The sequence below is a fragment of the Lampetra fluviatilis genome, chromosome 22, assembly GCF_964198595.1.
Source record: "Lampetra fluviatilis chromosome 22, kcLamFluv1.1, whole genome shotgun sequence".
Lineage (NCBI taxonomy): Eukaryota > Metazoa > Chordata > Hyperoartia > Petromyzontiformes > Petromyzontidae > Lampetra > Lampetra fluviatilis.
The window spans coordinates 11209292-11224630 of record NC_136296.1 but is presented as its reverse complement, the minus strand read 5'-3'; the positions used below and the strand labels follow the sequence as shown (position 1 = coordinate 11224630).

The 15339-nt window shown below is 45.0% G+C and overlaps 1 protein-coding gene across 3 annotated transcripts in view; it reads left to right on the top strand.

Annotated features, from left to right (window-relative positions):
* HMBOX1 (homeobox containing 1) overlaps positions 1-15339 on the top strand; it is a 33977-nt gene that overhangs the window by 6844 nt on the left and 11794 nt on the right. For all 3 annotated transcript variants that reach the window (XM_078866450.1, XM_078866452.1, XM_078866451.1), the window contains exons 2-6: positions 2247-2589; positions 4696-4958; positions 8398-8483; positions 12521-12631; positions 13488-13677. In XM_078866450.1, the coding sequence (XP_078722576.1) occupies positions 2317-2589; positions 4696-4958; positions 8398-8483; positions 12521-12631; positions 13488-13677 (923 nt within the window). In that variant the 5' untranslated portion in view covers positions 2247-2316. The remainder of the gene's footprint in view (positions 1-2246; positions 2590-4695; positions 4959-8397; positions 8484-12520; positions 12632-13487; positions 13678-15339) is intronic.

Here is a 15339-nt window from a genome sequence, read left to right as displayed (position 1 = left end):
AAGTTCGAGTACGACAAGTCCTTGCTTGACGCGTTTTCGTAGTGACACGGTTCTTCGATCAGGAGACACTTTTCGCGCACTGCGGAACGCGCGCCGTTATAACGCCGTTTCTGAGCGGTCGATGGCGAACTACTTCCTTGAGCCGCGCAGCTGACCGCTACAATAGAGTACGTGGAATGATGCAGCACACGGCGGCGTACCCTCATCTCGGTTTGTCCTGCCGTGGGATTACTGCCGGCTGTTTTTACAGTGCAAATGTGATTCGGTGCGGTAATTATTCGCTTAGCGAGGTTTTCGTTTAACACGGCACTTTTCAGGAATGCATGTCCAGTGTGAAATGAATGATTACTTAACAGACAACATCTCAGAATCTTGTATAGCATTGGGATAGAGTTGTGAATGCAATTAAAGGAAAATATTAAAGATGGCGATAAGTGAAAATATTATTAACATTTGGAGTTAACGTTTGGGAGTTACGCAGCCACAGTATTAGATTGAAAATGAAAACTTTGAAATGGTTGGCCTTTAATCATGGGTAGAGAATGGTTAAGGGAAATCTTGAGCAAGGTCTTAAATGTGGAAACAAAATCCGTAGTACAAAGTGAATATGGCAAGGGATTTTAGACATCAAAGGCCCCGAAGTCGAAACATAACATATAAAAAAAATGTTTACAAATATTTATTATTTATTTTTAAGTTGAGGAGAGACTGCCCATTGGAAAAAAGTAGCAGGGCTTGTAACACGGCCAGCAAATAAAAAAACAATACAATATTAAGCCAGTTACGATCTATTTATTTTGTTTAAAATAACACTATGTTTAGGTGGCCGATTTGGCCGAGGGGTTGGATCTTAGCACTGAGTCAGCACTGCTCTGATCAAGGGTTTGAATATGATTGGTTCCCTGTGATGAAACTGGGCTGTAAAGTGTATTAAGTTTATGGTCTCGGTAGATACATCAGCGACTGCATCAAAAATATAAATTCTTAGGAAATATTCCAGCACTGCCGACCTAGATTCATGGTTTTAGTACCTCGTGACGCTAATTAAGTAGGTACATGTATAAACGTGCAATTCTTATCAGCTATGTTATCTTTTTCCACGCATTTGTCTCACTCATGTGGGGTTTGCTGTCATTGACAACTTTCTCCACGCTGCCCATCTCTCTCTCCGCTCCTCGAGCCACCGTGTCCGATTGCACCACATCGCCCCCCCTACCTCTTCTTCTGCCTTCCTCTTGATCTTTTTCCTTCCACTTGCATTACTTGCACCTTCTGACCCACGTAATTTTCCTGTCTCATCTCAACATGCCCGAACCACAGCCTTTTCTCTCATCTTCTCTGTGATTTCGACCACCTTGAGTCTTCCTCTCACTTCATTTCTCACCCTGTTCTTGCTTGTTAAACCCAACATCCACCGCAACATCCTCATCTCTGTCCCTGCCATAGCTTGGTCCTCCCTCTTTATTGTGCCCCAGCACTCGCCTCCATATAACAGCACCGGCCTCTCCATCGCCTTGTACACTTTTCCCTTCCAACCAAACTTGTGGGGGGGGGGGGGGGGGAGCTCTTATCGCACACCACACCAGTCATCTCCCGCCATTTCAGCAACCTTGTTCTTGTTCTCCTCTCGCCTTTCGTGATCTATTATAACCTACGTTACCGTGCCCTCTATGTCAGAGCATTTTTGAAGGTGCATCACTGAGTGCAGACGAGTCATTAGAAAGGACTTCAAAAGTAGTTCTGCGATGTCACCTTCCACAGGCGTTTACACTATGAGACCTCCTTTACCAGTGGCAAAATATAGTAATAGGTTTTTTACCCTTTCAACTTGTACACAACCTTCTGACCCACCTTTATACAAGGGATCATGTTTGCAAACTTGTATAAAGGTGTCAGTTGTGTACCAGTTGAAAGGGTAAAACACCTATTACTACTTCCACAGGCTGTTCTCTAACACATGGTGATGCACTTCTCTTTGACTCAACATGACGTTCATAGGGCAATCGAAATAAACATTTAAATGTTCAGCTCTTGTCAATCCACCAGCCATCCTCCCTTTTTCGCGATGTGCCCTGCCCAAGCCCACTTGCTTTCCTTTACAGTCAAAATGTTGTCACAGGTAATTTAAATAAAGTTGTTAAAGAAAAGCACAATAACAAATGCACTCCAGACTATAAACGTTCTAGCTGACCTGACGCGTTGTACGTGTTTGTGCCAACCGCCCCGTGGCGCCGTCACTTCCGCAGGGTGCTCGTGGCCACTGCTTTTCCTGGTTTGTCTCCACGCCCTGTTGCCTGCGGGCACGAGCGAGCGGTCATGGCTGGCTACGGGGACGAGCCGCGCTACACCATCGAGCAGATCGACCTGCTGCAGCGGCTGCGTCGCTCGGGCATGAGCACGCAGCAGATCGTGCAGGCGATGGACACGATGGAGCGGCTGGACCGCGAGCACGGCGAGAAGTTCGGGCGACGTGGAACGTCGGGAGCGGCTGCCGAGCCTGCCGGAAACTTTGGGGCGCCATCATCGTCGTCGACGCCGTCGTCGCATTTCACTTCCATGAGTGGGGCGGCGCCGACGCGCGACATCAAGGTGTGCGTCGGCATTGGCGCGCGGGTTGCGAGTGACGGTGTGTGAGTGCTTCACTATGTAGCGGTTAGCGCTCTGCGCTCCGAACCAGCGACCCGGGTTCTAGCCAACACCACTGACGATGATCTGAACCGGTCCTGGGTCTCCCCTAGGTCGACTCAGCCTCAAATGAGTACCTGGTGCGGTGTGTAAAAACATCGCCACTGGGGAGACAAAGGCAGAAGGGCGTGGTACTGGTGTCCCACCCCCTCGTGTGCTCTGCCGGCTTTCATAGTTTCTCGCTAACAGCACTTGCCCCAACAGTCTGAAAGGCTATACGGGGGATCTTTATCCTTATACTTTACTATAAACCCAGCGACCCGAGTTCGACTCCCACAACCGACATTGGTGAAGAAAACCTGAACTGGTCCCCAGGTGCTTCCCTAGGTCAACTCAGTCTTAAACGAGTACCTGGTGCGGTGTGTAAACATAAGCAATGGGCGAACGGGCGTGGTGTTGGATGTCCACCCCCCTTGCCCCAATAGTCTGTTTAAAGGCTTCATGGGGGATCTTTATTTCTGGCATGGGATTGTGCTTCGGAGTGTGCTTGTGTGTGTCTAGGGGTCTACGTATTTCTATGCGTAGGGAGGGGTTTGTGTAACCCACAGCATGTGGCCTCAACGTACATCTAACTTGGCACCACGACTTGGGTATATGGCACGTGTGTGCGTGTAGTCTTTAACCGACAACACCTGATTCTTCCCGTTTGACATTTTGACAGCAAGTCTTTGCCACTCTGCATAGCCTAGAAGACCACCCAGCCTTGCACAAGTGCCACATCTACCTAGTGCTGACTACTGGCTGCTGCTGTGCATAGGGGTGTGAGTGAGTATATGTGTGCGCTTTGTCTAGAACAAAAGCTCGAAGAACCATATGTAAAAAATATGCTTTTTCAATATATTTTCCAAGGGCACGCACGGGTGATGTTGAGCTGCCGCCTAAGCCTCCTCGCCCAAAATCTGGCTGGATGATAACAACTTGTATTGCATGCAAATATTGCACCGCCATATGGCATATTGTTTATATTCAGGGGTACAATAATTTATAAATAATTTAGGTGTGTGTGATGGGAGCCTGCTTCCAGAGGGATCTTTGAAATATTAATTATGGCGGCTATGTGCTCTCATATTAAGTTTCGCCACTGCGATCGCTCATAGCAGGCGTTGGCAACACGCAAATATTGATGTGCAAATCACCCACCCGGGCCACAACTCATAATTTAAAACCATCCAATTTCAATAATAGGGGTTTTTTAGTTTTTGTTTAATAACGATAAAGTAATTTGCATATCTCTGTCAATCCATCATCGTATCAAAACCCTCCCCATTCTGTGTTGGATGGTGTTTCACCATCCCTTGACTAAGTTGGTCAAAGCCAGAACTTTGTGAATGTGGGTTGGAGGCCGATGACCGCTGTCCATATCACCCGTCGCTGATGTGGCCGGGATTGTTACTCTGGTCGCTGGGTTCACTGTGCAGTACGCAAGCCATTGTGCCAACAAGTCTGCCTCGTTTCAAAATCTAGTGAGAACACCTGGAAGCCATAATGATGCCATAAGAGGTCCGTAGTGCAAAGAATGTATGGACAAAATGTATCCGTGTAGGAAAAATTAACAACCCAATTTAAGTTTCAACAAATGTGGGGGAAAAAAATTGTCAATAACATTACAGAAATACCAACTGTCAACTAAATTAAATGTGACAATTGTTCTAAAACTCCATTCAGCTATGTTTTTCACGTGCATACATTGATTTACGATGGCATTTATGTACCCGAGAAAGGCTCACTGAATCTCAAGCCGCTTTTTTTGTTATTTTTCCTGAAGACGCTTTCTAAAAGGTCCTTGGGAATGTTTGTTCGTTGCCGTTAACGAGTGGCGTCTGGAATAAAGCAAGGGTACCCGGAAAGCACCCATACCAAAAGGGGTATACAACTGAAATCTTCGCACAAATAGATTCAGGAAGTCCACTGGTTTACCGGCATCTCCTGGCCATCTTGCAGCCAATCCTGCTCCCCACCACCCCGTTGGCGAAACTGATGATGATCCTCTTTCTGCTCGCCTGAGCGCAGACGCAGTACGGCAGCCCGACGTCATCGCAGGGCCACATGTACGAGCCGTCGCCACCGCCCTGCAACCCGAGCACCACGAACCACGCGCTGCGCGAAACGCCCACCGCCCTGCCGCACGAGCGCCTCGCCAACGGTTTCGCCTCCCCGCGCTACTCCGGCGGCAGTGGCGGCACACCGTACGGCTTGGCCCACCTACGCCTGTGCAGCTTTGAGGCGAGCGAGGAAGACCTGGAGTTGGAGGAGCGGGTCGAGGACCTGACGAGGTGACGCAATGCGACTCGGCACGTGGGGGGGGCGGCGGCGACGCAAGGTTGAGGCTTTCGAGTTGCTCAGGTTGATGGTCACCTTCTCCATTCCTGCGATGGGGGAGTTGGTTGGCGACGTTGATATGGCCATGTTGAGTTTGGCGAGTGAGCCGCAAGCCAGCGAAGGAGCGAAGTGGACTGTGGTGTACTTGTGTGGTCATGATTGAGGTGGATAATAAGGAGACGTGGGTTTCGACCACTCGTGATTAAACCATGTTCCCCGCTGTAGACAGTTTTTGCTTTTAGCCTGATCACGAATGACCACACACACACAGACTATTTAAAAAAAAATTCAGCTTATTCAAGCTCTGAGAATCAATGGTTTCAATTTGATTCGTGTGCAACAAGTATTCTTTGCAGGGCATATACAGAAGGCATGTCCCTGGCACGGTTAAAGAGGGACATTACTTCAGAAGTAATTACGCAGCATAATTTTCTAGAGCCATTTTCTGACACAGAGTGGTACTTAAATAACTGCGATTTCCTCGTGGGAAATGTCTTCATCTAATCACGTGACACAATAGAACAATTGGATTATCACGTCACACGATATCAGCAAAAGTTTTGCTTGCTAAATTCCTGCCTGAATTCCTCGCTGGCTGGCATGCGGCCAAGTGCATGTGCACGGTGGTGACGTCACCGGGAACGTCTGCGTGATGGCACCACCTGCATTCCACAGCTTTGAGCCCGTTCATGCCTCGTCACGCCCCCCCCTAACCCCCACCCCTTTCATGCATCTCACGCAAACACATGGGATACGCTATCATACTATATTGGAAAAAGGTTGATTGCTGGTTGGCTGGCCGGAGGGAGAGATGGACTGATGGTCACGTCCAAAGGACGTGCGGGCTGCTCGTAATTTGTACAAAATAAATAAGTAATATTTTAAAAAACTTTTTTAAACACGCTTTTATAAAATGTACGAGTAATGGCAGAACTCCACGACTCCAGGAAATGGCCCCAAAGCCGAAACATAACATATAAAAAAAAATGTTTACAAATATTTATTATTTATTTTTAATGATAGAATATAGTATTGTCATCAGTATGACATAAGTATACCAAATTTGCAGTCGATACCACATTGGGAAGTGGGTAAAAATAGAGTTACAAGAATTTGAGGATACAACAGACAGTGAGTTAAAAGAAAGCGTGTAATAATAAAATAGCTCTGGCTTTTCCACCTGTTGCATACCCACTGAATACAGGAATGGACATAATTACAGCTTTAAATGCAATTGTCATTCTTCAGTGTTTTTGCGTGATTCAACTCCACCCATCATAACTATGTGTTTAAAGTAAACGGTGCTTGTCCTGTGAGTAGCCTTGTTACTGGAATGTGGAATTTACACCACTGGCTTGGTAAGGAAACTTTAAAGAAGACTGCTCATCACTTGTTTGATATTGTAGGCACACTACCTTTTGTATTTAATGGATGTAGACTATATTTTTAACCCTGTCACATCCCTACACCTTTGTGTTTTAGCAAACCAGGGTGTATGTGAATATGCTGTGCCTGATACAGTCCTTGTGAAAATCATGAGTGGCACGATACAACAGAGATTCCAAACGTCTAGATTTGTCGCTTGACTTATTTATATTTATACAGGGAGACCCTAATGAATCTTACAACTTAGGAGAGTCCTGATTTAGGGCCATTTGATCAATTACTTTTTAAAGTTGTGTTTTTTGTATCATAAATGCAATTATTGAGATGAATAGTCCTTTGGGGAATTTCAATTTTTAGAAACATACATATTTCAGTACTCGATAATATGCAACGGTTCTTCCGTGGTATTGTTTGTCGAGCGTGGTCTTGTTCTAGGAATTACTTCGATTCTTCTTTAAGAGTGATGACTCTACTACTGGCTGTGTCCATTCGAAAATACGGAATTCAATTCATCCTTCAAATGACCTGGGACAAGAGGTGGTTTGCCATGTGAATGGAATGCCTTTTCCAGACGTGGACCGTTTCCCTACACGGCGCAGTGTTGTGGCGTTGTAAGCTGATTTAAACGCTCGCACAATTAGCGCACCGTTGGAAGTGCAATTTAGAATCATTATTGCACACGTTCGGATAGGTGACGCAGCCACGCTGTTAATTTATTGACACTTGCGTTTGATAGAGACCGCATCCGCAAGGGGAAAATGTATCCTTTATGAATTAATTCGAAGAGCCCCAGTGCGTTTTGGCTTTTGCTGATCTTCACCGGCACCTGATGTTCAGCATGTGGTATCAACAGGCATAATATGACATCTGCTCACCAGTTGGTTGTTACACAATGGCCAGGGTGTGTTGTTTTGCCATCTCGGAGAGAGAGCTCGGTCCCCGCTCGAAGGGTTAACCCCAAATCGGATCACAGATCTTTGAGTGTGTTTTTTATTGGGGTCTGCATCACGGGAGTCGCACGGGATCAACAATCACATTTTGTCTGCGCGGAGGGAGGAAATGGGGTTGGGATGGTTCAAGGGGAAAGTGGGATCTTGATGTGTGGTTGAAATCCATTGATTTAAAATTAAGTGTTAAAACATACCCACCTAGATATATGGATAGATTTACTTCATTTAAACACTGAGCCCGTTGATGATACGATCTGTGAGCCGTTTAGAAAAGCACTCTGTGTCGTATATTAGAAACGTGTTAAAATGCATTGCAGTGTTATTTATTTCTGTAAGGGCTCTAAGAATTCCTAGATTCAAATAATTGATTATGGTTATGATACACTTAGGGTCATTTGTGTATGGTATCGATAAGTTTAGATGTATATAATTGATTTTTCTAACATTATTCTAGGATAGTAGCAAATAGCTTAATGCTCCTCTGAACTTTTCTATACAACGCAGTGGAAAAAAAATATTCTTAACTTATATTGTTAACCTTTATTGTGAAAATACTGTGCATCTTATTGCAGAAGTGAGCCATTGCTTCAATGGATGATACTATTTTATTTCAGAAACTAAAACGGAGCATGTGGAATGTTTTAGTGCGTTTCGATTGAACACTTTTCTTGGAATAATTGTTTATACTTGTACTCGTGCATACAAGCACTTATCCAGGCTCCACCTTGCTTGTCTTCTGAGATCTTACGACGAGGTCGAACGCCACTGTAGTAGTCGGCTGCTGGGGGCTATGTTGCGGGCTGCAGACGAGTGCAGCAAATGTGTTGTACAGTACTATGCTCCCGCGTCTACGCTCGTCTTCGTCAATTTGCACTGACCAGCGTCATGAACTATGGTCATGTAACTCCTATGATCACATCTTGTGCGAAATTAATTATTGTTAGTTTGAATTTGCTGTCGAGTGATCATGGACTTGTATGTGTGACTGAGCAGAGCTGTGTGTGTGCGTTTTCTGAAATTGGCGTCGCTGCGTGTCTGGCCTGGGTCTGGTCTGCAGGAGGGACAGTGGCACGGTCAAGGAAGAAATCAGGGCATTCCTGGCCAGCAGGCGCATCTCCCAGGCCATCGTGGGACAGGTCACAGGTCAGCACAACCTCAGAGCCACTCAGTCTTTTGGGTGCTTCTTACTTGATGAGCACAGGGGAGGATTGTGAGTGATACGGACATTAAGCCCACCCCCCTGGTCGCCCTGCCCCTCCGACACGTGCAGTGTTTGAGCCGTGCTCACGAGTGTTGTGCGTAATGTGATATCGGATTGCAAGCTAGGTTTACGTTTTCCGTCGGTCTGTTTGTTTATTGGTCACGTGTATAATTTCCCTGCTTTTATTTGCAATCGCTGTAAACAGTCCCTATGTAACATGTCTGCTAACATCATGGGAACTCCTTTGCCAGTACCAAAATATGATGATAGGTTTTTCCCCTTTTTTCTGGGCTGTACGCCTTTTGGCGTCCTCTGGTCTAACACCGTTTGAGACGAGGCTCAAAAGAAAGATGTCTGGTGTGGACCAATCCGTTTCAAGGACAATGCATATATTATCAAAGTATGTTTTTTTTTGCATTCTGACCACAAGCATTTTGGTTAATGCAGACATGATTCCTTGTAAAAGATTTCAGTTTGGTGTTTTAACATCTTAACACTTGTTTTGTTGCCAGAATAAAGGGTAAAAACCTATTATCATGTCTGCTAACGTATCAGCCTTCATGGCTGGGTCCCCATTGAAAAAGAGCTTTAAAGCTGTTTGGGTCTACCCCAAATAAACTGACTGACTAACTGACTGACTTGCCAACTGTTTGTCAGTCAGAGGTATAACAATGCTTTGATTCATTGTATTAAAATGGATGTGTTTTGCTTACGATGCATGCATTTAATAACGTATGCAAGATTCGCTTGTTTAGAATAAACTGTATGAGAGACACTGCAGCCCACCAATGTAGAAAACAATGGTTGTTAAAATCCAATACATTTTGGACTTACATGACATTTAAAGGAAATTGCATTTCGAGATGCGATACAGAACGGGTGGGCATATTTTACAGTGAAACATTCTTGACAATTCATCAAATCGCGGGGATTAGAATCTTTGCAAGACGGATGCCAATGCGGAGAGAGAGGTGGGGGCGGGGGGTGGTTGTGACTGCTCGTCAATGGAAAAGCGTTGTGAAGCAGAATGGAGGCTAGCCTGTAATGCTGAACAAACTCCAAGTCTAACAGCCGTGTTACACAAATAAAATAAGTAACATTTTATCAGTACAGAGGTTACAATGTATTTCCAGCCACTGCTGCCGAGTTAATACTTTAACCTCTGGCTTGCGTTTTAGTGATTTTTATGACCAGTGTTTAACTCTCATGTGAGTGAGTTTTGGCAGTGTGAGGTTTATTTTTTTTTATTGCCATTGGGGGACCGCTGTTGGACTGAGGAGGAGAGGGATCTAATAAAAACACGCGACATGCCTCCGACCGGGCGCGAAACCATATCACACCACTGGCTTCCCCGAGCACAGGAGTGGAAATTACATTTCATCCATTACGTGTAGAAAGGATAACCTTTCAGGATGAAAAACCTCACCAAGCGCTTCACAGCTGAAACTAATCTGCAGTTACTATACGATGCACAAGTTGAGAGATTAAAATCGGCGCAATAATACAGAGATCATGACTTCTAAGTTAAACATTATATTTGAACCCATTTTTTTTATTAAAAAAAGTGTTTTTTGGGTGTCATGGAAATATGTACACGGAGTCAGCGGGTCTTACGGAGGGCAGCGAGGGATTTAGAATTTGGAACGGGCTGGGAGCCGTCATGTTTTGTGCATATTTTCTTTGTTGCAAAAAGTGCCTTTGATCCTTAAGCCACGTCCAGAGTTTCTGAAAACTGTCGGCTCTTGACTCGGAGGAACAAAAGATTTGCAGGCGAATCTCGTCTATTCACCCTGATAACTGGGTGGGGTGGAAAAGGGGTCCGTTTGTGAATAGTACGAGGTTGGCCTTCTTTGTGAATAGTTGCCAGTGTGTTGTGAGACGTTGCGGTGTGCGTGTGTTTGCATGTTGGCGTACAGGCACACCAAGGTTGTAACTTATGAAGATCTCTCACAACAATAACAATGTGTTTTTACATCTGTGAGAAAATAAATATAATTTTTAATTTGCAAAATAAATGCACATCATGATTTGTTTGATGTGTTAATCGCTTCATGTTTACCAATGTTTGACATGAGAATCGATGGTGGCTGCATGAGCCTAATTATTTAATGTATGTTTTTTTTACTATGCTTTGCTAAACATGAAGTGATATATTCCAGGATGAATAATGAACTTTGGTTAAAATTATAATTAGCTTAGATGTTTGTGTTATTAATTGAGTTTAATAGTGTTGCTTAATATATGTTTAATTAAAATGCAAACCAAATTGATCGTCTTGGTGAACCAAGGTTACTCTTGAAAATGAGACCCCCCCCCTGGTCTTGTGAGTTCTTCTTGCCTGGTTAAACAAAACAAAAAAACCTCGACCAGGATCAAATTGATGGAACTGTGAATCGGATATTCCCTGCACGACTTGAATTCTGTGACCTGAACCTTCGTACCCCTAGTAAATCGTTGTTGTGCAAAAATGAGGTTTTGTCTAATCGCATGAAGCCAGGAACTCTATAATTTATTATAAATATTCCAAAGTAATAAATTGCAAATTGAGACTTTTTTTCCAGTATCAAAGTATGAAAAATAACATTAGGTTTTACCATTTGTGGCAATAAAACATGTGTTAAGACATTAAAACACCTCATAGAAACCTTTTGCAAGAAATCACGTCAGCATGTCAAATTAATTGCACGCAAGAATTGTCGAGGTTTATCGAAACATTGTGGTTATTATAAATAAGTCTTAAACGGCAAGTGGGAAGTTATAAAGTGAACACGATGCTTCTTGTCAGCGTGTATTAATCCTGATGAAACCAGAGAATGCATCCTAACTGCTGGCAAGTAGATGTTGTCCATCGCAAGCCAGTGACAGATTTGTTTTATTCAACATTATCCTGAAACCTTTTGTCAGTGGATAGTGCTTGATTCGCTTCATATTCTTAGGTTTTTTCGGTAAAGTCACGTAGGTAAAACATCAAAATTAATGAAAATAAAATAAAATAAAAATAAATAAAAAATCACGACGTTTCGGAGGCAACACAAGTCTCCGTCATCAGGTGGGACCGTCACAGCCGAATTAGCTGCATTAGCTGACGGTCCCACCTGATGACGGAGACTTGTGTTGCCTCCGAAACGTCGTGATTTTTGTTTTTGTTTTTATTTTATTTTATTTTCATTAATTTTGATGTTTTACCTACGTGACTTTACCGAAAAAACCTAAGAATATGATTCCTTGCAGTCACGAAACCTTCAAATCTAGAATTGATTCGCTTCTTTACTGCCATGTTATAAAACTGTGTAGGCATAATACCTATTATGCCCCATCCAAGTATAGTAAGCAATCGTCTGGTCTCCTGTAATTGCCCAAATCTCTCTCCTAGGAGCACGGCTTTTAGCACTCCTAGAGACAGGCTGCTCAAAATCTTCTTAGGTGGCATTGGGAGCCTTGTTAGCATCAGATGTAGAGTTTCAAAAATGATTGTATAAACTATTTTGTTGGGGAGAATTAAGGAACGATAACTGCTCAATTGCAAATTAATGGTTTTGCACCACCACACAAACGTGCACATCGTTAATCCACCACTTGAAAGGCAATAATTGGTTAATCACATAATTGTGAGACTCCTAACCCCATTGGGCAGCGAGGTTTGCAGGCGATGGCAGTAATAGCAAATGGGTTTAGGAACCCGTCTGTGCAGACCTTTCATTTTGCCCAGTCGGGTTTCTCCCACCTGAAAATATTTTTGAACGGAATTGGCCAAACATCCCAATGTAGGACCCTCGTGGGAAAAACAAACTAAACGTCTTGAGACTCGGCAAGGCTTTCCAACACAAATCAATAAATAGCCGCTTGAATATTAGCAACACGAACTGTCTTGCACGGAGAATTGCATCTGTAGCTGCTAATTGCCTTTCGGAGGCAGAGATTGGTCACGTTTGGTCGACCATTCATTTTTAGCTTGGGTTCTGCTTGCGTGTGTTTGCAGGAATCAGCCAGAGCTACATCTCTCAGTGGCTGCTGCAGCATGGGCTCGACATGAGCGACGGGAAGAAGAGGGCCTTCTATCGCTGGTACCTGCTGGAAAAACACAATCCAGGTACAGAGCCAATACGCCGTCCTGAAACCGCACCACCTGAACCCTTGCCCGTTCCGTGACATCAGCAAGTTTGCTGGGTGGTCAGAGTCCCGTTCACCGCCGAAGCTCGGATCTCGCAAGCGTTGCAGCATTCATATTATTCAGAGAGGCATAGCGCCTACTCACCGTAGAAAATTGTAGTGACACTACCGCACTGTAATAGCTGGCATCAAAATGTGCCACACGCCTTCCCGCATGGCCTTGTGGGAGGCTCGGTACCGATAAAGTTATTTTATTTCAGTTGCGTGTGCATCATCGGAATGAGAGTGTTAATAATTACCATCGACTTGTAACTTAAAAAATATATAATCGGCTGATGTTTCTGGCAGAGAGAGAGAGAGATAGGAGAAAAATTCGAGCTGACTCTAGGCTACAGAGCAAGTGGGTACATGGTGCGAGAGCTGATGGGCTGCTCACCAAGGGCTTGCTCGTTTTCGGAGCAGGGCCAGATGCTTTATTCCGATTGGACGGCGAGTTTGGAGGATGGAAACGTAGCCAATTTTAAATGGTGATTGAGGGTCAGTTCGATACCCGTTGGAGGTTAAACTCAGGATAGGGTAAAGGAGCTGACCTGCAACATTTGGGAAGGTCTGGGGAGAGGACATGAGACCTGCATAGGGGTAATTCGGGGCTCCATGTGGAATACATCTCCCCCACGTGTACATGTTGTGCTGCAGACTCAATAAACGGTCCTTCCAGCTCCTTGATTAGTACAATACTCTTTTACAGAAGTATAAAGTGTAAGCAGCGTGGACGTTCAGAAGATAACGTGGCAATGAAGTGTTGTGTGTGTGTGTGTGCGCACTTGCTCTGGTAGGAGCGACCCTGAGCATGCGGCCTGCACCCAGCCCCCAGCAGCAGCAGCAACAACAGCAGCAGCAGCAGCAACAGCAGCAGCACCAGCAGGATGAAATATTAGACTGGCGCACGGGCACCCCTGCAGCGCTTCGCGTACGGCGCGGCAGCCGCTTCACCTGGCGCAAGGAGTGCCTTACCGTCATGGAGAGGTGGTGGACATCCTTCCCCCCCCCACCACCACCACCATCCAAAATCCCACCGACATCGGTAGCATGCGTTTCGCCTGAACGTTGCAGTTGGAAGGGAAGTAGAGCTTGGGTGGTGAAGCCCACTCTACGGCCCGCGGCGTCGTCTCGTACAGCGCGTGGGCGATGCAAGGCTTTTTCGCTTCCCATCGGCTCACGTGAAATATATATATATAATATGTTTTTTATTGAGGCAATTTGCGGGCCCGATGCATCACGTTGTGACGTTCGTACACACACCGTCAACAATACGCCAAACCGGTTATGAAAAGCAGGGGATAGAAAGATGGGGAATGGGCTCGCTGCCCCAAACCATACGGGGGGCGGGGGGGCAGGGTAGGTCCCACCGAAAGGGGTCAGGGTGACTTTTGTTATTTAAAGTAAGGGGGAAGGGATGACGAGGGTGGGGGGGGATATAACCAAAACACTCCTGACATAAATAAAATAAAAACATTAGAGGCCACCTAAACGAGCATTTTTTTAAATTTCCATCTCTCCGATTCGAGCTCCGGTCTAATTTGCACTGGTTATGCCCCTTATCCTCAGGCCCTGTGTCCCATCGGGCCTCAAATTTCCCAGGCCCACATGATGTTTATCAGTTTAACACAGGCATCTTTGCTGCACTAATTGAGTACAAGTAAGACATAATTTCGACCTGGCAACCCCGTTTTTCATATTTTTGGCTGTTGACGTGGCCCCAGTGGTAGCACGTTCGCCCGCTTGTTGTAGAGAATGTCATGATTCGACTCCGTAAGGTCACCCTGGTTATTGCAGCGGTGTCTATTAAACCACTAAATAAGCGTCGTCTGCTTCACAATGGACGTTAAACATTTCCTGGCGTAATTTGAAATGAGCAGGCGTGTCGGTGTCAAGGTCCACGCTTGCCAAATTCAATGAAGACTACCTACAATTGGGATTATACATTGCAACAGCGCTCCCTGTTACCACTGCATACTGCGTGAAACGTAGCACCTGTGTGATAGCCTTGCCACAAAAAGAATTAAGCGAAACCCAAATGTGCGAAATTATTTCAGCACGCTCTTGCCTTTCAAGTAGTTTCGAGCATGCAGTAAATGCATGCAGTCCTCGTGTGATCAAAGTTTTGTGTCAACTTATGTGTGGTGCACCAGAGGTATTTGAAAGTTCTGTTCGGTCCTCCAATGAAGGAAAACGTTCCCCACGCCTGCTTTATATACAGAGAACACTGGGCTTCTTGTAAGACTTTGGGCAGTAGCTGCATTGTAAATGTGGAGGGACCGGAAAAATCATTTTTACTGCTGAGTAACTGTTGGCCTTCACAAGCCAGCAATCGACGTTGTTTTATATTCTGTGTAATTTTGGAATTATTTTGTTGGTGGAGACTGCGTGATTAGCTTCTGTGCTCACGAAATGCTGTTGGCTATAAACCTGTTAGTGCTCTATTTTACTCGGAGTGTAGTCGTTGATCACGTGGTTCCTGTGTAATTGCCGACACCGCCCACTTAGGAGTTCTGCTCTCAGCAGTAGAATGGAGCGTGCCGGACTGTTCTTTGACATCGACAAATAGTTGCTGCACCATTGCCTATTGAGTCGCCTGGATATCGACAAATTTGACTGCTCTAGTGGGCAGCTGGGATGGTAACTACT